Below are 22681 nucleotides of genomic sequence, written 5' to 3'. Positions count from 1 at the left end.
ATGATATTGAAAATGCTAAAAACAATGTAAATATATTAAAAATATATTTTTTATGGTTTTTATTGTTTTGTTTTTTTTTTAATTTTTAAAAATTTTATCAAAAATATAAATAAAAAATTAAGTAGCAACAAGGTTTATCCTTTAATTTACATGTCTGGGCTCTAGAGTCTTTAAAGTAAGGGCCACCTTCTCCTTGATGGCTCACCGTTCATGATGTTGCTTGAGCGACAACAATTATTACTATTAATTAATTATTAAAATATATATATTTTGATAGTTTTTATAATTGTGATTTGAAAAAAATTATTTTATAAAAAATATATTTAGAAACACGGTCCAGTTCGAGTTTTCAAAAATATTTAGATTTATTTCTTTACTTAAAATTAATATTTTTTTATTGTTTTTGGATCGTTTTGATGCGCTAACATCAAAAATAATTTTTTAAAAATGAAAAAACATCATCTTGATGTATTTTTAAGCAAAAAATACTTTGAATCGCAACCATTATCACAATCTCAAACAGGCACTTTTAGTTGAGGTTGGTTTAGTATTTATATATGTTTGGTTAAAACTATAGTTAAAATTGAGGTTGAACAAAAAGTAGTTTAATATATTTGGTTAAGAATGTTTTTCAAATTGAGGTTATAAAATAACAAAAAAAGACATATATTAATATTGATGGTTTTTAATTGAAATATTATAGATTTAACTACTGCTATTACATTATGAAATAAACAATATTTTATATAAAAGTATTTTTTATTGTTCCATTAAACTATCTGCAATTTCATCACGTACGAAATCCATCCGAGAATGACTATAGTTTCCATGGTTTCCTGAGCGTGCAACAACATCAGGTAAAATATCATCAGGAACAAAATTGGGATTGCGATCAAATTCTCCAAATGTTACATCATCATGCGATCTCCTTCTAATTTAATTATGTAGTGCCATTGAATAATGTTAAACACTAGTTTTTTGAATAAAACACAATTAAAAAAATAGATTTTTTTATTTTACTGGGTCGGACCCGATCCAATTCATTTAGGTTTGGGCTGGACTCGGTTCGGACATGAACAGTGGAGACGCTCTCAACTATTCATGTGAACAGTTGAGACGACAAAAGAAGGAGAAGCAGCTTCAACTTGCTTTCGGTTACCCTGCGTTTTAAACGTAAATTGTAATAGGTTCCACAAACAGTAAATTATGTTTCGTAATTAACCAAACAATTTGTTTTTGTGGAAGCAGCAACAAAAACAAAACACTCTCTAAAAAGTGTGGCAGATTCAACGTATTCATGTCAAGTTCTGTTTTTATTTTATTTTATTGTTTTATTTAACTTATTTTTTCTGATTGAAATTCTTTGTATTTGTTTGAGATATAAAGGTTTTTATAAGATTTTAAAGATTGGTTATGGATTAATTTAATGAGATAAATTTTAATTTGTAATATTAAAAAATAATTATAAAAATAACCAAAGAAAATAATAATTTGGCGGGTCTATCTTAAATTTGATAAGATATATTTTTATTTCTTATTTTTTTTTAAATACTTTTAAAACACTAAAAATGGATTGTGATAACTTTTAAATTTGATGAGATATACTTTTAAAATTAATTAAAGGTTTTTTTTCTTGAACAAAATGGATTGCGATGACATTATAGTATCATCATGGAGTATGTATTATCGATAAAATATTAGCAATTTCATCACTCAGACACACATCAAACTTATAAAATTCCTGCCAATTAGCATTATTATTTTTAAAAAAACTCTTAAGTTACACATTAGTCATTATGGGAAAACATTGTTTTATTTATTGGAAGTTATTAGACTTTTTTTTTTTTTTTAAAAAAAGAGTTTCATAATTCTTTCATGTTTTATTCTAGATATTGTCGCACGTCACCCGCGCGACTATTCGGTGATTTTTTGTTAATTTGCTTGATTGGTTCTTTGAAAGTCGTCACCTAGTATTCCATTGAGGGTTACCAGGAAACCCGGATTTACTGGTCATTGTCAAAGATTCAAAGACAAGGAACTACTTGTGATTAGGAAAAGTATTAGCACCCCTAACACACCCTACCTGAGGTAACCTGCTTTGCGGTTTGATATGATTTGAAAATTTGAAATATTAATCAAATTTTAAAACTTTAATAAGTCAGTTATTAAATCCTGAAATATATAGAAACACGTTCTTACATTTTCAAGAAAATACAACTTGATTTTATTTATCCTTGAGATATTTAATCATATTCAAATTAAACACTCAATTCTGTCTCTTTGATTTTTATAGTTCAATAACATAAATAAAAAGAGATACAAACACACACATCCCTTTTTACTATTTTCTCACCCATAATTACATGTTTACAAAATAACAAAAAAAAAAAAAAGTAAATCAAAACACAACAGTATCCAGACATATACAGCAACATTTAAAAATTACAAAAATAGCTTCGGGAACAGTGCTGGAGAATTCTGGGCATCTTCTGTGGCTATGACAAGTGGCGGCGCGTCTCCTCCACGCGCCACCGCCCCTGGCGGCGCGTGAATTCACCTGCCTGCGGTGAGGAAATCTGTCACCTGCAACAGAGAGAAAACGCACAAACAGCAATGGGTTTTGTTTTTTAGATCTGGCCGGTTCCAACTCCTTCTCCCTTCTCTGTTTATTTTCCTTCTGCCGATGATGGATTTGGTGGTTGGGAGAGCTTCTTCTTCTCCTCAGCTTCAGTGGTTGGCGGTGACTTTGGCTCACTCAGGTTTTGGCCAAAAAAACAGAGGCGGCTGGGGAAGAAGAAAGCCGGACTCGGGTCTGTCGGGCGAAGAAGAAGACAGCAAAAAATAGGAGCGGCGGCCTCCCTTTGGCTCCCCGGTTCCAGCTGTGGCTGTTTGGGAGAGAGCCGGCTGAGGGAAGGATGTGGCCTGGAGTCGGTGGCCGAGAGAGGGTCGCTGGTTTCTTTGCCTCAGAGAAGGGAAGGACCGCTGCTGTCTGGCTTGGATAGAGAGCAGAGACGAGGAGGTGCTCTCCGATTTATTTCTTTCTGCAGTTTGGGGGGGCGGCTTCTCCTTGGTTTTGGCCGGATGCTCTAATCCGGCTGAGGCAGGGGGAGATGGGTTGTTCTGTCCTTGGCTGGGTCTTTTGAAGTTGGAGGTCGGCTGGAAGGAGAAGGGAAGGTCAGTCCTGCGGTCGGCTGGAAGGAGAAGGGAAGGTCAGTCCTGCGGCCGGCTGGAAAAATCAAAACCAGGGGGCTCTGTTTGGTTTGTCTTTGGCTAAAATATGGTGCTGGCCGAGGAAAAGGAAGAGAGATGGCCGGGAAATGCTGGGTTCAGGGCTTGTGATGGTAAGCTGGGGAAGAATGATTGTGGGAGCAAAAGTCCCAAAACTCTCCCTCGGGTGAGGGAGCTCTGGTTCTCCTTTTCACCAGGAGGCGGCGGCCTCTCCCTGGATTAGTTTTAAGATAGGGTTTTTTCTGTTGTTTTCCCTCTTGTTCATTCTCTCCACCCGTCTAAAATTTTCTCCCCGTGAATAAAAATCCCCCCCGCCCCTGTTTTTTGTTTTTACTGTAGCATGGTATTTATAGGAAAAGTGTTGCTAGATTTTCATACTAGTCCCTCAACTTTTCCTTTCCTTTTTTTTTCTTATTTTTTTTTTAAATTTTGATTTTTTTGATTTTTTTTGTATTTTTAAAAATGAACAAGATCAACGTCAACTCAACAAGGAAAATCAGTGATCATAAAATTTACGTGTTAAAAATTAAACGCGTTCCAAATACCTTTGAAAATTTAAATTATTTTGAGATGACGTTGAGAATGTGAAAAACGATGCAAATATATAAAAAATACATTTTTTGAGGTTTTTGTTATTTTTTTGCTATTTTTAATTTTTTTCTGAAAATTTATCAAAAATATAGATCAAAAATTGGATAGCAAGATATATAATTACATGTTTGGTATGGCAACATTATAGTGTCAAAATGACATACGAGTAGGTTTATCTATGCTAATGCGATGATCAATGTATCAGCAATCTCATCAAAATGACACGTAGAATGTTAACATAACAGTAGATGTGTTGAATTTTTAATTGTGACATCAATAAAATTATCAACATGTGTTAGGCATGGATTTTAATTGAAATCTTTAATCTTTTTTTTTTAAAGGAGAGAAATTTCTCAAACAATGGAGCCTTGTTTGAATTTGATGTTGCTGGGGATGATTGATAATGCATCTTAATATTGGCCCAACAACAACAGAAATAATAATAATTTTAATTTTCTCTTTCTCCTTTATTGTGAGGAAATTCCCTGGATGGAATAGATACTAAGATTGATGACATGTAGTTGGTACTTTAAATTGATGTTTTAATTAACATTTTCCTTCCCAGCAATGCAAGTGCACGACTTGTCGTGTGTGTTTTATGTCACTTGTAGGTTTTGAAAAACTTGAATCCGTCTACAGTTCTTGTTAATGAATCATTCTAAATAGTAATTAATTAAAAAAATTAATTTGTTTTAATCATTCTCGTTAAAACTAAAATTAAGTATAAGAGAGGAAACATTATAATACTAGAGGTGCACCAAAAAACTTCATGGAAGAGCATGATAGATATTAATTAAAAAAATAATATACACAAGCCATATTGGTATTTTTGTTGCTGTGTGGTATTTCTATATATCTTGCATCAGGGATATAACAACAATAACTGAATGGCATACATTCTTGCAATTGTGAAAGTGATCATTACTGTGTTTTGCAACTACATCTTTGTGTTGAAACCATCCCTCATTACATTCTTTTCCGCATCTAAATCCATGCAAGTCTTGTTGGTTCTGTGCTGATTAGAAATAGACTTAGAAGTAATTAACTAAATTTGAGTAGTTGCTTTTTCGCTCCTATCGAAGCTTTCATAATCTGATTACTGTTGATTCTCTTCTATGCTGTTGCAGTGCTGTTGTTTTTAGCCTGGCTTATAAACTCCAGCCTGCTTTTATATTAATTGACGAGGTTGACAGTTTTCTGGGGCAGCGTCGTACTACAGACCATGAGGCATTAACCAATATGAAGACTAAGTTCATGGCATTATGGAATGGGTTTACTACAGATCGTCTGTTCTTACTCTTGAAACAAGTCCTGTATTTGTGCAGTCTTTTTATACAGTGACTTGCTAGAATGTGTTTTATGTAAGATTTGTGAAAGTGTGATTTATTCATGGGCCTGGCCTGGGCGGACTCAGTGATAATATTCTTACAGAGAACGCACAAGAGATGGTACTTGCTGCAACCAACCGACCTTGAGAACTCGATGAAGCAATCCTCCAGCATCTTCCTCAGCCTTTGAAATTGGGATACCTAATCAAAGAGAGAGGGCTGAGATCCTTAAGGTCGTTTTGAAAAGGGGAGAAAATCGAAAGCAAAAGTGACTTTGACTACATAGTAAGTTTGTGTGAGGGCTACACTAGATCAGATTTTCTTGAACCTTGCAAGAAAGTAGCTTATTTTTCTATTAGGGACCTATTGGATAAGGAGAGCAAGGGAAACAAAATCTAGTGTAAGTATATATTTATCATCGTGCTGTTCCATGCTTCCATCGATTATTTTATAGCATATTGAACAATATAGTTCTCACCTGTGATTTGTTATAATCGCAGCTAATTCTTCAAGGTATTTTTATTGATTTGTAATATTTGCATAGAAATCCCATGCATGCCTGAGGGTGTCATGGAACATTTGTTATGCTTTTCTTTTGCTTTAGATATAAACTTGCCAATAAAAAATGTTGACTGATTTTGTTGATGATTTTGGATCTGTGTAAGAGTTGTGGAACATTGTTCGTACCTGTTGAGATGAGTTTGTTACTCTTTTTAATAGTCATTCATGACTTACAAGTTATCAGAATTACTCTATTTTGCTTGCAAATATTGCTGCTGTTGTGAGAACAGAATTGTTTTGTTCTTTTAAATTTATAAGAATTGTTTTAATTCTTATAAATTTGCTTGCACACTCGTAAGTTTGTAAGCAATTTGTTCATAACTCTATAACTTTGCATGCTTGACCTATTACATACATGGATTCTTTTTCATAAAAGTAACACTCAATTAACCTTGAAACCAAAAAAAAAAAGAGAAAAGTAAAGGGAATCTGCCACCTTGGTGTTGTTTCAATGTCAAATCCACTTGATATCTTGTTTGAACTGCAAAATTGGAAAGGTAAGATTGATCAAATGAAAGAGTAGAGAAAAGATAGCCTAACATAAATTGTGAACATAAAATTTCAAAACTCAAATGCTTGCAAAACTTACTTGAAAATATCAATTGCACTATTTAGTTTCTTCTAGCACCATATCTGCCAGCATTCTTCTTTGTTTTTTTGCTCTGGAGATTCCATTTATCTTCAACCATCCTAAGAAACCATGAAGGCTTTTTTGTTCTAAACACAACGTATCCCGTTGCAACTCCAAACACAAACCCGCATCCATACCCTATTGTCACAGCTTTCCATCCAAATCCATCTCCAAACAATGTTGAATCATCTCCTTCATCAAAGCTTGATGGCGGCAATGACGGTGCCTTATCATCGTAGCATTCTTTTAGTACTTGAAATCCACATAAACCCAAGTTTCCTTCAAATGAGCTTGCATCAAAGGTGTCGAATTGCTTTCCACTTGGTATGGGCCCCTCTAGCTGGTTATGTGAAAGGTTTAGGATTGCAAGAAATGTTAGATGTGCCATCTGCATTGGAATCCTTCCTGTAAGCAAATTTGAAGATAGGTCTAATGATTCCAAATTGGTCAAATTTCCCAATAATGATTGGATATGACCTGTAAGGAAATTATGAGAGAGGTTGAGTTGTTGTAGTGCTTTAAGCTTTCCGATCACCTTGGAAATCTCTCCGGTAAAACTGTTATTTGACAAATCTAGTACTTTGATGGTACTTTGGATCTTCAAAAACTCAATTTCTACACCTTTCCATGTCATTTCTATGGAATAGACATAATTCAGCCTTGTTGCACCCATGTAAATCATGTTTTGATCCGAGACCATCATTGCTTTAAGCGTATTGAAATACCCAGTTGGCAATGGCCCACTAAAATTATTGCCAGAGATGTCAAAAATCTGTAATTTAGAGAAGGAATTATATGCAGGCGGACCCTTCACAAAGCCTTGGAGTTTATTGGATTTTAGGACAAGAATTTGGAGCTCTGGAAGCGTTTCTATAAAGTAGGGAAATGTATCCTCAATCTTATTGTTGCCAAGATCAAGAACTTTCAACATTGCGCAGTTGTTGATAGACGGTGGTATTTTCCCTTCTAATTCGTTTCCATTGAGGTTGAGATATTCCAAGCTATTATCCTTTGAAAATGTTGAAGGGATAGTGCCTTGAAGATTGTTCATGCCTAGATGCAATACCGAGAGCATGCTGCTGAAGTTCCCCAAACATTGTGGCATAGAACCACTCAAGCTGTTGTTGGACAAGTCCAGGAGCCAAAGGGATCTCAGCTTGCAAATAGAAGAAGAAATCTCACCTGTCAATTTACTATTGGATGCAAGAATAAGGAATTGCAAGTTCTCTTGTTTGAAAATCGAACTTGGGATTGGACCATGCAAGTGGTTATTGCTCAAATCAAGGAAACCTAATGAATTGTGTTGGAGTTCACTTATATTGCCTAGATTATTGTTATGAAGATCAAGATAATCTAAAGAAGGAAGAGCAAACAAAAAGTTTCCTACTAGTTGATTATTGGATAAATCTAATTCTAAAAGATTAATTAGGTTTCCAAGCGAGAATGGAATGTAACTGTTTAAATTGTTACTTGAGAGGTATAAAGAACTGAGTTTTGTGAGATTACCAAGTGATGATGGGATCTGACCGTTAAAGTTGTTACCTGAGAGGTCTAAAAAATAAAGTTTAGTGAGATTACCAAGTGATGATGGGATCTCACCACTAAAGTTGTTATTTGAAAGGTCTAAATAAATGAGTTTTGTGAGATTTCCAAGCAGGGCTAGATCTGAACTTATAATATTACTATTACGAAGAGACATATATTCTAATGACTTTAGATTACTGATTAAGTCGTTTTCTAAATAAACTGAAATTCTTGTAATAGAAAGATCCAACCGAGAGAGGACATTACTCAAATTGGACGAAGGAAAAGAGCCAGTGAGGCCTTCGTTGTATGCCAAATAGAATGATTCAAGGTTTGGGAGGAGAAAGATGTTACCCGGGAACTTCCCCTGCAATCCACAATCCCCAAGGAAAAGAGATGACAAAGAAGAGGACAGATTAGTCAAGGAATTAGGTGCAACCAGAGACATATTTACATAATCCAAATTGAGTTCTCTTAGCTTGGTTAGGTTTCGAACAAGCTTGTCAAAAGAAATTGGTTCTGGACTTAGATAGAAGTTTTCAGAGAGATCAAGTGAAACCAACTCAGTGAGTTGATCAAAATCATATGGAATTGGACCAGTAAGATTGTTCTCTCCAAGATCCAAGGACTGCAGGTGCTTAAATTTCCCCATTGAGGATGGGAGTTTTCCTTGCAATCTACAGTAATTGAGTTTGAGCGATGACAGAGAAGAAGACAGATTCATCAAGGAATCCGGAACAACTAGTGACATGTTCACCCGACTCAAATCGAGTTCTCTAAGATTGGTTAGGTTTCGAACAAGCTCGTCAAAACAAATTGGTTCTAGACTTAGATCGTTGTTCCAAGAGAGATCAAGTGAAACCAATTTGGAGAGGTGAGAGACTTCTAATGGAACTTGGCCTGCAAGATCTGAAGAACTTAGGTTAAGATGTGTTAGATTGGAGAACTGGCCAAATCGAGAAGAAACATGGGAGGAGTTGAAATCATTGAAAGAGAGGTCGAGCTGTTGAAGATGATGGAGAGAGAAGAGAGAATTATTGGGATGGAGGGTGCCGTAAAGCATGCTGCAGGAGAGGTCCAGTCCAGTGACATGCCCGGTTTTCAGGTCACAAGAGACCCCATCCCACAAGCAGCAGTCTGTACCCTCTTTCCACGACTCTGTCTTGGGATGCTGGCAACGCCCTGAAGCAGAGCTACTAATGGAAAAGGACTCTTTGAATTGGAGCAAAGAAAGACTTTGGTCATGAGCACAGAAATGAGATGAATAGGAGTAATTTGATGAAGAAATTGTTGTGTGAAAATGGAAGAGAAACAGAATGGAAGAGAGATATTGAGATAGGGACAGTGGTGAAAATCCCATGTTGGCTGGCCTTACAGGATTCGAAGTATAACTGGGAATTTAAGATGAGAAGTGAAGAAAGGAATTATTAGTAGTATTTATAGACGAAATCAAAGTGACTGGTTGAAGCATTAAACAAGTTTCCTTAGCTGAAAGAGAATCGGAGCAAAGAAAGACTAAGTTGTTCATGAGCACATAATTGTTAGTATTAAAATACCTTTTTCAGGATTTAATAATTAAAAAAATAAAGTAAGAATAAAAACCGATGGAAATAATATATATATATTTTACAGACAGTAAGTAAATATGTAAGGTTCCTATCAACTTGATTCCCTGTTGACTTCAAATTGTGCAAACTGAATTGTTGTTTCTTGGCACCAATGACTTCGCACTGAATATATATATAACGTTTCTCATGATCCAAAAGTCTTTTCATTCCTTCAATTGATATACTTTGATTTTTCCTTTTTCTATTCTAAATAAAAAATGATTTAAACTATGGAATTATGTATACATAATTGAAAAAAAAATGATACTCAAAGTCAGTGAATATTTCACGCGAGGAGAAGTCCCTTAATTCACTAATACAAGTGTTCATAAATTGAGGTGCCGGACGTTAATTAAAAAGATAAGATAGTTAATTATGAAATATTTATAATAAGATAAAAAAAAAATAATTTCCGAGAAATTCAAGCCACAAAATCGAAAGAAAACTTCTTAATAATTTACGATCGTAGTTTACTAACAGCTTAAGCAAGTGGGCATGCAGAGTTAAAGAGTCATCCTCACCTTCTTATGTCCACTTCAATCCAGTCTACAGTCAACACGTTCTGGTAATAGCTTTATTGAACAGTTACTATAAAACTGACAAACAATGGAGAATTAATGGAGTTTGAAGGTTCTTGCCCTCAAGATACTCTGGGATTGGTCCTCCTAAAAGGTCTTTCTCTTTCAGAACCAATCTTCATATGGTCTGTCGACCTCCAAGTCTTCGGATCTTGGATGTATAGATATTGTCCACTCTTCATGTGGTGCTGAATATGGAACTGAAGATTCGCTTGCAAATATTTCCACACAAGAGTGAGCGTTGGAAACACGGCAGTACTAATTTCCAAAATTGACAGTTTTGCAGCAAGTCTTTGTGCTAACAGATACAGTTCATGCTCTAATTAGAACTTCCTTGGCAGCTCGTCTGATGGCAGCTGTTCTCGGGGACATCTACCCCGCTATTATTCCTTGCTGGCTTATAAACTTAATACTAATGGGACCCCCCTTCGCATGCACTGATAGATTATTATTGCTATTATTAACAAGAACAGGTGACTGTGTACTTGAAGGGTTGAGCAATTTATGTGTTTCCCAGAAGAAGAAGAAGCATTTCATAGCTTAGAAAATAGCAATGAATATGTGCTAATAGATACAGTTTGTGCTCTTCCTTTGCAGCTCGTCTTATGGATCATACTTTTTGTGTGGCAACAAAAGTTCCATGCCGACAAAAGACAACAATGCAACCCTTGGTACAGAAAAGTCTTCGGAACTTGGATGTATGGATATTGTCTGATCTTCATGTGGTGCTGAATATGGAACTGAGGGTTGAATTTTTCAATTGCGAATATTTCCTCGCAAGGCAATATCTGCTCCCTTAATTAGTTGATGACTAAACTGGAGTGTTGGAAACACGGCAATATTAATTAATTTCCGAAATTAACAATTTTGTTGAGATCAAGTCTATGCGAGTGATGTGCAGCAAGTCTATGAAAATTTTCTAAAAGAACAGCCATTCATATGGAGTTTAGACCCACTCAAGAAATCAGCAAGGAATCATTAATTTAGTCCACATTTCAGCTGCACACCATTCTAGTTCTTGCTGGAGATCAGCAAGGAAATCAACAATTTAGTCTACATTTCTAGTTGCACATCAGCTTTAAAGGCTATTAATTATAAAAAACTAGGTAGGTTAGTCGAATAAATAAAATAAAATAAAAATGGTTTGAAACTAGATGGGATGAATAAGAAATAACTATTGATTAATAGAGAGGATAAATAGCATCATTAGACTCTTCCTCTTAATCACCTATTAAGTTACTTCCACATGAAGTACTTTAAAGCTAACTGATTAAATTGCATTCTAGTAAGTGTTGTTTGTTTTTATATTTTAAAAGTGTTTTTAAAAAAATTAATTTTTTTTTAATTTTTTTTATTTTAAATTAATATTATTTTGATATTTTTAGGTTATTTTGATGCGTTGATTTTAAAATTAATATTTTAAAAATAAAAAAAATTATTTTAATATATTTATAAATAAAAAATACTTTAAAAAACAATCACAGCTACATTTTATACTAACCCGCAAATAAAATCAAGGTGTTACCTACCTTGATTAACTATTTCTCATCAAAGTTACATCAATCAATCAACCAGGTGGCTATCTTCTATGCATTTCAAAATGAAGAATATAATGTAATGCCATCGATTCATTACACGGTGCTTAAGACACGTCAAGTGGGAATTGTCATAATGTGGTGCAATATATTTTTTAATTGAATATATATATATATATATATATATATATATATATATATATATATATATATATTAATATAAAAAAATCAAAATCATAAAAAAAACACATATAAAATATTTAATTTAATGCTTTTTTTAAGCAATATATTTTTATTAAAAAAAACAAAAGCTAAATTTCAAACAGATATTTTATTAATGAGAATATGAATAGGAACATGCATGACAATATTGATTTTCTGAATGGATTAAATATCTTTTCAGGGGATAGGTTGTTGGAAGAAAAAGGATAATTATTTTCCTTTCCCCCCTTTTCAGCTGAAATCAGTTGTGCTCAGAAAAAGGATAATTATTTTCAGGGATTGTTTTTCATGCGATTGTTCATTCTAAAATGCAAAACTGAGAGTCTGTCGCTGAAGTTTCCTGAATATGCATGGTGGTGTAGAACCGCTCAGACTATTATTTTACAAGTTAGACTTGAAGGAATTTCAGCTTGCAAATTAAAGAAAATATTTAGTGAATGTTTAGGATTAACATTACTGAACCATTACCGGAAAACAGAGCAGGCTCCTAAACTGACAAAGATTAGAGTTTCAAGGTTCTTGCCCTCAAGATTACCAAGTTAGTGTAGGCCTAAAAGATCTTTCTTTCTCAGCATCAACAAGGGAAAACCAATCTTCATTCGGTCTGTCCTTTTCCTCCTTTACCTCCAAGTCTTCGCAGCCAGTAAGTGGTTGGAAACACGGCAATATTAATTTCAAAAATTGACAATTTTCCAGCAAGTCTACGTACGTGCAATTTGTGCTCTAATTATAACTTCCTTTGTGTCTCGTCTGATGACAACTGTTCTTGGAGACTTCTACGGCCCTCTATGCCTAGTTTTTCTTGGTTTCATTGCATCTTTGAAGTTTGGTTTTCCTTACAATTTATTTTATCTTTCATTAGAATTCTCTATATTGTAAGAAGTATTTTTAAGTGGATCATATGCCATGTCATGTTTTTAAAATAATATTAATTGTGTATATATATATATATATATATATTATAAAATTTATAAATGATAATTAAATGGTTGGAGTCCATTGCTCTCTAATCATGAACTAAGTACAGTACATAATGGATGAAAGTGAAAGAAATCAGATTAATGAAAGGACCCATATGCTAGCCATATTAAATATTATGTAAAATCATGTAACCTCCATCAAAATATAGAAAATCTAAAGTTTGGTATTGACGATTCAATCATAACATGGGCTAAATCCACTCACTTGACAAGTGTTGATCATAATACAAATAATAATTAATTAAGTCATAAATACAATTAAAATTATAGAGATTAAATGTATAGTACTAGGTTGAACCATGATTGAACCACAATGCTAAACATTAATTTATGGAAAACATTGGTATACTGATTAATTGAGTGAGAATAATACCTCTTTCAGGATTTAAAAATTAAAACATTGGTATACTGATTAATTGACAATTTTCCAGCAAGTCTATGTACGTGCAATTTGTGCTCTAATTATAACTCCCTTTGTGTCTCGTCTGATGACAACTGTTCTGGGAGACTTCTACCCCTGATCTATGCCTGGTTTTTCTTGGTAGCATTGCATCTTTGAAGTTTGGTTTAATTTCCTTACAATTTATTTTATCTTTCATTAGATTTCTCTATATTGTAAGAAATATTTTTAATTGGATCATATGCCATGTCATGTTTTTAAAATAATATTAATTGTGTGTGTGTATCTAAAGTTTGGTATTGACGGTTCAATCATAACATGGGCTAAATCCACTCACTTGACAAGTGTTGATCATAATACAAATAATAATTAATTAAGTCATAAATACAATTAAAATTATAGAGATTAAATGTATAGTTTGCCAAACTACGTACTAGGTTGAACCATGATCGAACCACAATGCTAAACATTAATTTATGGAAAACATTGGTATACTGATTACTTGAGTGAGCATAATACCTCTTTCAGGATTTAAAAATTAAAACAAAAAAGCGAAATCATGCCGCCTAAGTAGTTGTTGCTAGACTAAAGGACACCGAGGCAAAGTAATAATTACGCCAAGCACTAATGACTTTGCACGACCGAAAAAAGAGAACTGAGTGTTGGAAATTAACATTGTTGTTAATTATAATATGAATTATATAAAAATTATAATATATGTTGTTATCTATTTTTTTGGGTCCTCAAAAAATAAAAAACAATACATAAAATAAAAAAATTGTTGAAAAAAATTAAAATAATATATCAGGAAAAAATACGAATGCTCAAAAAATAGCAATCACAATTTACAGAAAGTAAGGTTCCTATCAACTTTCCTTGTTGACTCAAAATGGTGCAAAATCATGCCCCCACTAATTACGCCAAGCACTAATGACTACTATGCACTTATATATCGTTTTTCACGACCGAAAAAAGAGTACTGAGTGTTGGAAACACGGCAATATTAATTAATTTCCGAAATTATTTAAATAAAGAAGAGAGAAAAAGACAATTCATAAAACTAAAAAACAATTATTAGAAAAAAATCAAAAAAATATATTAGTGAAAAAAATATCAGAATGCAAAAATAAAAATAAAAAATAGCCATCACTATTTACAGAAAGTGAGGTTCCTATCAACTTTCCTTGTTGACTCAAAATTACCATTTTTGTTGAGATCAAGTCTATGTGAGTGATGTGCAGCAAGTCTGCGTGCTAATTAGAACTTCCTTTGTAGCTTGTTTTGTGGTAACTATACTTTTTATATTATCACATCAATCTTTCAATTATACTGACCGTAGTATTCCCTTAAATTACAGTGAAAAAAATAATTAAAACAAAGTAAAAAAAACGATGATGTGTCATTTTTACAAACAAAATTACTTATGGAATGTATTCCGTCAGTAAAATCTATCGGTAAATTCGTTGGTAAACTGTAAACATTGTTCATCATGTCAATTACAAAGGGAATCACCAACGGAAAATTCTGTCATTATTTTCCACAAAGCTCTGGAACTGTTCACTTCCTAATTGCACTGTTAATTACTGTTCTTTACAGATAAAATCACCGACGGATTGAAAAGTTGTCGGTGTTATTTGGCGGTTTTCTGAAAAATTTCAATTAAATTAAAAATTTAAATTAAATATCACAGACGAAATCACCGATAGATTGAAAAGTCGTCGGTAATATTTGGCGGTTTCTGAAAATCTTTGATTAAATTGAAAATTTAAATTAAATATTACTGACGGAATCACCAATGAAATGATTAAAAATATTAATATTTAGTTATTCATCGGTAAAATCATCGGTAAAACGCCTCAATAAAAAGCCTAGAATCTCTAATTTCACAACAGACGGAGCTCCTTTCTTCTTCTTCTTCTTCCCCATATGTAAAAAACATCAATATTCATTTCTTTCTCTCCCCTTCTCTCCTCAACTCTTTCTCTTCTCCTCTATGCTCATGTATGTATTCTTCTCATTTCTTCTTCTTTCTTCACATTTTTTTTTTAATTAATATACTTACAAATTTGTTTTTGTTTTTCTCTTCTTAACTTCACTTGCAACCACATTAAGGTACAATTTTTCTTTTTTCTTTTTTTTTTTGTGTTTTTTTCACTATATTTGTTTTTTATTTTATTTTTAATTGTTTTTGTTCTTAATAATTGTATGAATATTGTTGTAGGATTTTTTTCATATGAGATCAATTTTTAGTTGATTTATTTATAGGATTTTTAAATTTTTAGCAATCACAACTTCATTTTTTTCATATGAAATTTTTTAGTTGAATTTATTTTTTCATGTTATTTATTTGTTGCAAATTTGTTTGAGTTGATTTTCTTCTTCTTTTTTCCAATCGTTTTGAATATTATAGAATGTTGATTTATATTAATTTAATTATTTTATAGTTTTGTAAAACGGATTTTTTTAAAATAATTACCGACGAAATTACATACGGTATTTTTTCGAGGGAAATACTGACGAAATGAAGCGGGTAATTTTTTTTGCGCGCCTTTTCAGTCAGCAAATCCATCGGTAATAATATTTTTTTATTACCAACGGACTTATCGACAAAAAAAATTACCGATGAAAGATTCACCGACGGAGCATTTCTGTCAGTGATTTTGTTGGTAAATTACTTACAAACAGAATGATAGTACAAATACCGACAGAAAATTCCGTCGGTAAATATAAAGATTGTGGTAGTGGGTCTGACAACTCGCCAGAGGCTCAGCAAGTAGCTAAACTCGAGAGTGTTGGGTCTGGCAGCTCGTCAGGCCCACGTCCACTTGGGCTCATCGAATATCTGAATCCAAGAATGTTGGGTTTGGAAGCTTGCCAAACTTATGTCCACTTGGACATAAGCGCGTAGTTGAACCTAAGAATAATGAGACTGACTGCTTGTCAGATCCATGTTAATTAAGGCTCAACGCATAGCTTAACTCAATGATATTGGGTTTAGCGGCTCACAAAATCCATGTTTGTTTGGATTCAGTGCATAGCTGAACGAAGAATATTGGGTTTGACAGATCGCCAGATTTATTTTTGCTTGGGCTCACCGTGTAGCTGAGCCCAAGAACATTAGGTCAGGCAACTCTTTAGATCCATATCTGTTTGGAAGCTTGTCAGACCTATGCTCACTTGAGCTCTACTCTTAACCACGCCGAAGGGCGTTGAGTTTGAAAACAAACTAGACCCATGTCATCTAGACTTGATATTCTATCAAGCATTGGGCACTCCGAGCCAGAATTCCGGCAACAGCAAAAACAATTCATTGATAAATGAAAATTCCGGCAACAGCAAAAAAATTTGAGAAATGCAATTCGGAATGTTTTCCACTCCCTTCAAGTTACTTGTAACACCACTTCTAGAGTTTCGACAAGTCACTTCCTCAATGGAAACACAGTGGTTTTTTTATATAGAAGAAACATCTCGTCTAGGTAATGAAAAGATTAGCTAGTTAAAGTTAAGAGAACTTGTGAAGGAAAAAATAAAACACATACGAGAGCTCGGAAGATGCACTAGATTCCATGGAGCACAAGATCAGAAGAAAAAGATCATTGATGGATGATATGTGAATCTTAGAAGCAGGCATTTCCCTCAACTGATTAAGCCCACCTCTAGATTTCGAGAAAGAGCTCTTGAAAAAATGGGAATGCTATTTGACCTCTGTTCGATCCCTTGGGAAACATCAATGGCCAGAAACAATGAAAGGAAAGTTCAGCAGAGTCGGGAACTTTATAGGAAATCCGTTTCCTGTCCTCCTAGAATGGTTGTGTGGATGGATCAGATTGGGTGTTCTTGAAACACTATCCTTCCCTTTCTTGGCATTTGATCCCCAACTCCTCTATCATGTATTTCCAACCATCAATAGGTCTAAATATGCGAGTCTTGATAAAGCTAACTGTCTGCAAGTAGTCAAAGAAAATTGCTAGTTTAACAGGAAAGAGTCGAAAGACATGATGACTAGGCTGGATAGTATATTCATTGCTTCATTATTTATCTTCTAATTTTTTACACTTCATAGAGGACCTATAACATGAGACTACCTGAATAAGCTAGCAGAAAACATTGTATCACACTGACTACAAACAAAACGCACCTGAATTCTTAGTCCATACAAATTCAAAATAGCTTTTAGGGAGCTTTGTTGGATTCTTTAATGTAGAAGAAACGTAGCATTATTGCTTCATAATGATAAAGTGAATCACCTCCATTTTTATTTCTATCACCAGGAGAAGAATCACCTCCATTCATAATGCTATTTTTATTGCTTCAATCGTTCTCATCAGGAGAAGAATTCCCCAACATAGCATTCATAGCCTCCTTCTGCTGCTTCTCAATCTCCATGGTCCATCATCCACGATGAATTCTTTGCTTCTTCTATTTGTAATCCTTTTCCATATTCTCCAAACTATAAAGTGAATCACCTCCATTTTTATTTCTATCACCTTGTGGCTGCGGCTGGATTTTCCGCCGCTCGATCACTGCTGCACGTTAACTCACTAAGCTGTTTGAAGGAAAGTGGCCTTTTTCAATTGATTTTGAAGTAAGGAAAGCAATGTTCCAACTGAAAATAAATTAGGAGCACAGTGCACGAACCAAAGCTAGCATCCTTGCAGATGATCCTGAGTTCCCTTATAATGCTTTAGACTTGTTAGTATCTGCTGAGGGATTAGTTAATTGGACTAATCACAGAAAAGCTAGAATAAACATTATGTGGTCCACGCCTGCCATTGAAGAACTAAAATGGAATGTTGATTGTTCAGCCTTTGGAAAACCTGGTAGAGCTAGAATTGGTGGGGTACTGAGGGATCATAAAGGTGTGGTGTTGTGTCTTTTCTCGGCTTTTGTTGGAATCAAGGAGTCAAATGAAACTGAATTACTTGCAGTTTTGAAAGCTTTGGAATGAGCAGCTTCAAGAGACGAGTTATGTGGAAAAAGATTTATGATTGAATCAGATTCAGCAAACGTGGTTAACTGGATGAGAGATAAGTCGAAACGTCCATGGAAATTTCATGATATCTTCATGAGAGCTGCTAGATTTATGGCAGTGTTGAAACTGGTGCATTATGCTCCTTGTAGCATGGCTCTAACAAATATTTTAATCTATCTTCTGTCTTTCTTTCTCAGAAATGAATTGGGTGATTGGTGGTCTTGGTTGTTATATTGCAGAAGACACCATCAGAGGTCGTGGTTGTGATATGAATCACACGTGGAGTACAAGTTGAATCACACCTGGAGCTACATGTGAAGTGGACCAAGTCAGGTCAGGAGGATTATTTCAGTAATTGTGAGTAAGGTGTCTGTTGCACTAGAATCGGTCAAATAAATAAAAGGCTGTTAGTGGGTGCTCCATGTCTTCAGAGCTATTCTGTTAGGATTTCCTGTTTTATTGCTATTTTCGTGCTTTGTCAGTTGTAATGTTGCTGGCCTATTTAGGCAGCAAAGAAGAGGAATAAGATTATCAATCAAGCATTTAAACATTCTTTCCACTCTGTTATTCTTCTTCTTCTTGTCTTACCAAATTAATTCTATCAGTGGTATCAGAGCTTTTGATTTCGATTCATGGATACACGTTCGAAATCAAATGCAGAATTCCGAACTGAAGTCACCGACATCTTAACCCGTCACGAGTCCAGCTTTGATGAGACAAAACAAGACGTCAATGCGATGAAACACGACTTCAATGAAATAAAACAAAATTTTTCCCAGGTTACGTCAACATTACAGGGTGTCATGGCTGAACTACAAGCCTTTCGACTTAGCCGCCAAGATACTTCCAGAGACAGGGAAGGCAATTTCTTTGAAAGAGGAGAGACGTCTGGCAGCAGTCCTACCACCATCACACGGCCAGGTTTCGAACGATATCCGAATGCTTGTGACAAAATTCAGAATCAGGCACCTGACAGAATTCACCATCAGACTCAACTCAAATTGAATTTTCCGATATATCGTGGTGATGAAGATCATACCGGGTGGATTTTTAAGGCAGAACAATATTTCGAGTTCAAAGGAATCGAACTCACGCAACAAGTGCAATTGGCGTCATTCCATCTTGAAAAGCTTGCCTTACAATGGTATCGCTGGTTCACAAGGGATCGAGGTCCAATGAATTGGGCGGAATTCACCAAAGTTATTCTTAAACGCTTTGGACCTACAGACTACGATGATCCGTCAGAAGCTTTGTCTAGGCTCAAGCAAACTACCAGCGTTATAGCCTACCAAGAAGTCTTCGAGCGACTCTCACATAAGGTGGACGGGCTGCCTGAGAATTTTTTAATCGGTTCTTTTATTGCAGGTTTAAAGGATGACATCCGGATAGATGTACGAGTCAAACAACCGAAGACTCTCTCAGAAACCATCAGTGTAGCCCATCTCATTGAAGAAAGGAATCTGTTGCAGCGGAAGCCCAACTCCACTTTTTGTTCGGCAATGCCAAACTACAATCATAGGGCACAACCAACAACAACAGTGGGTCTTCTGGGACCACCTCCAATGCAACCTGCCACCCAACCAACTGGAAACAAGTTTCCAGGTCCTATTCGGCGCATCACCAGTTAGGAAGCCAAGGAGAGACGAGAGAAGAGGCCATTCCAGAAATTTCTTTCCATGCTCTGGTCGGAACAAATCACCCTCAAACCTTTCGGGTGATTGGAAAAGTAGGAAACAAAGAGGTCACGGTCCTAATTGATGGAGGAAGTGCTCATAACTTCATCGATCAAGCGGTTGTCACCAAACTAGCGTTACCAGTAATCCGTGACAAGGTGTTTCGGGTAATTGTTGGAAACAAAGAAATCATTGAGTGTACCGGGCGCTGTATGGGGCTTCTACTCACTATCCAAGGGTTGCCAATTCGAGCTGATTTTTATGTGTTGCCTGTTGCTGCATGTCAAGCCGTTTTGGGAGTGCAATGGCTGGAAACATTGGGTCCGATTGAGACAGATTACAAACAACTTAGCATGTCCTTCTGTCATGCAGGGAAGTCACACACCATTCTAGGATTACACCGGTCTGAGTTAGCTCCCATGACAGAAAAGGAGTTGCTGTACCACTCAGGCCCCAGATTTTTTCTTCATATGATGTCAACAACAGCCCCGCTGAAACCACCCACGCACATTCCAGCTGACCTGCAGCGGTTGTTAACAGAGTTCGATCATTTGTTCAAGGAGCCATCCGGGTTGCCGCCAGTACGAAGTCATGATCACCATATTTCTTTACTTCCAAATCAGCCACCGGTTAGCACGCGGCCCTATCGGTACCCCCATTATCAGAAAAATGAGATAGAAAAATTGGTGAGTGAATTCCTTGAATCCGGCATCATCCGTCCTAGCAGGAGTCCATTTTCGTCACCAGTTCTGTTGATAAAAAAATCTGATGGCTCGTGGCGGTTTTGCGTGGATTATCGTGCTCTCAATGACATCACAATTAAAGATAAGTTTCCAATTCCAGTTATTGACGAGTTATTGGATGAATTGCAAGGTGCAAAATATTTTTCGAAGTTAGATTTGAGGTCTGGCTATCATCAAATAAGGGTTTGTGACGACGACATCTCCAAAACTGCCTTCCGCACTCATGACGGTCATTACGAGTTCCTTGTGATGCCTTTCGGTTTGACTAACGCTCTCGCAACATTCCAGAACTTAATGAATGACATTTTTCGACCTCATTTACGGAGGTTTGTCTTGGTTTTTTTTTTTATGATATTCTAGTGTATAGCAAGTCTTGGGACGAGCATTTACAACATCTTAAAGTGGTCCTCCAACTTCTGACCACTCATCAGTTGTTTGTCAAAGCATCCAAGTGCCAATTTGGGGTTTTAATGGTTGACTACTTAGGCCACCGAATTTCATGGGAGGGGGTTGCGGTAGACCCCAATAAAATCAATTCAGTCCAACAATGGCCTGTGCCGACTTCAGCAAAAGGGGTTCGCGGATTCCTCGATTTGACAGGATACTATAGGAAATTCGTTCGTGATTTTGGTTCAATTGCTGCACCTCTGACACAACTCTTAACCAAGGATGGGTTTCGGTGGACAACTGAATCTCAGGAAGCATTTTTGAAATTGAAGACAACGCTTATTACTCCTCCGGTTTTGCGACTTCCAGATTTTGAGCAGCCCTTTGTTGTCGAATGTGATGCAAGCGGGACAGGTCTTGGGGCTATACTGTCACAAAATGATCAACCAATTGCGTTCTTTAGTGAAGCCTTGAAAGGGTCGGCAAGGGCACTCTCCACTTACGATAAGGAAATGTTAGCAGTGGTGAAAGTTGTGCGCAAGTGGCGACCGTATTTGTTGGGCAAGCCGTTCGTCATCAAAACCGATCACCAAAGTTTAAAATACTTACTGGAGCAACGTATTTCTAGCTCTTCTCAAGCTAGATGGTTGCCCAAACTTATGGGATATGACTACACAATACTGTACAAACATGGCAGAGATAATCAAGGCCCGGATGCTCTATCTCGTGTCACCTTGCTTCAGTTTCAGGCCCTCACATTATCCTCAGCAGACTGGTGGTCTTCCTTGCAACAAGAGGTAATTGTTAATCCTTACTATGCCACCTTGAGTACGAAGGGTTCCTCCAATTGTTTTCTCAGAGATGGAGTTTGGATGGAAAATGGTAAAGTCCACTTGAGCCCAAACTCCTCCTTACTACCTGCAGTATTAGTAGACGCAAACTCCTCGCCGGTTGGAGGACATTTTGGCTATCTTAAAACCATCAACAGGGTCAGCTCAAGTTTTATATGGCCAGGGTTACGCACAGTTGTGAAGGCCTTCATTCGAAATTGCATGGTCTGCCAACGTTGCAAGTATGACACTCTTAAGCCAGCAGGGTTGCTGCAACCCCTTGCTATTCCGGATCGTATTTGGTCTGACATTTCTATGGATTTCATCGACGGACTACCGTCCTCCCAAGGCCACGATACGATTATGGTGGTAGTCGATCGATTATCAAAATATGCTCATTTTGTGCCTCTCAAGCATCCTTACACAGCATTATCGGTTGCCATGGCCTTCGTTGCTAACATTGTGCGGTTACATGGTATGCCTCTCTCAATTGTCAGTGATCGTGACAGAGTCTATCTCAGCAATTTCTGGCGGTCCCTTTTCCAGTTGCACGACACTGCTCTTTGTTACAGCTCCAGCTATCATCCTCAGTCGGATGGCCAGACCGAGGTAATAAATCGTATCCTTGAGCAGTATCTTCGCTGCTACACATATGATAATCCAAAAAAATGGTTGGAGTGGCTGCCATGGGCTGAGTACAGTTACAATACATCAGTCCATTCATCAACAAAAATGTCTCCTTTCGAAGCTGTATATGGTGTGTCCCCGCCTTCTATGATTTCGTATATACCAGGTACTGCCAAGGTTCAGGACGTGGATGATATGTTGCGTTCAAGGGACGACATTCTTCGTGATCTTCGAAAGAATTTGGTTGCTGCCCAAGTTCGGATT

The 22681-nt window shown here is 35.9% G+C and overlaps 1 protein-coding gene and 1 pseudogene across 1 annotated transcript; both read right to left on the bottom strand.

Annotated features, from left to right (window-relative positions):
- Positions 1-6008: 6008 nt before the first annotated feature.
- LOC112323398 (receptor-like protein Cf-9 homolog) lies at positions 6009-9223 on the bottom strand. Its single transcript, XM_024581454.2, has 2 exons — positions 6298-9223; positions 6009-6189 (listed from the first exon to the last, which is right to left on the bottom strand). Exon 1 carries the CDS (start codon positions 9221-9223, stop codon positions 6320-6322), a length of 2904 nt encoding a protein of 967 aa, XP_024437222.1. The 3' UTR covers positions 6009-6189; positions 6298-6319.
- A 7762-nt stretch (positions 9224-16985) lies between these two features.
- LOC112323388 (uncharacterized) lies at positions 16986-17835 on the bottom strand (annotated as a pseudogene).
- Positions 17836-22681: the final 4846 nt, after the last annotated feature.

Source organism: Populus trichocarpa, chromosome 11 (genome assembly GCF_000002775.5).
Source record: "Populus trichocarpa isolate Nisqually-1 chromosome 11, P.trichocarpa_v4.1, whole genome shotgun sequence".
Lineage (NCBI taxonomy): Eukaryota > Viridiplantae > Streptophyta > Magnoliopsida > Malpighiales > Salicaceae > Populus > Populus trichocarpa.
The sequence above is the reverse complement of the archived record's forward strand: the minus strand, read 5'-3'. Positions and strand labels throughout refer to the sequence as shown.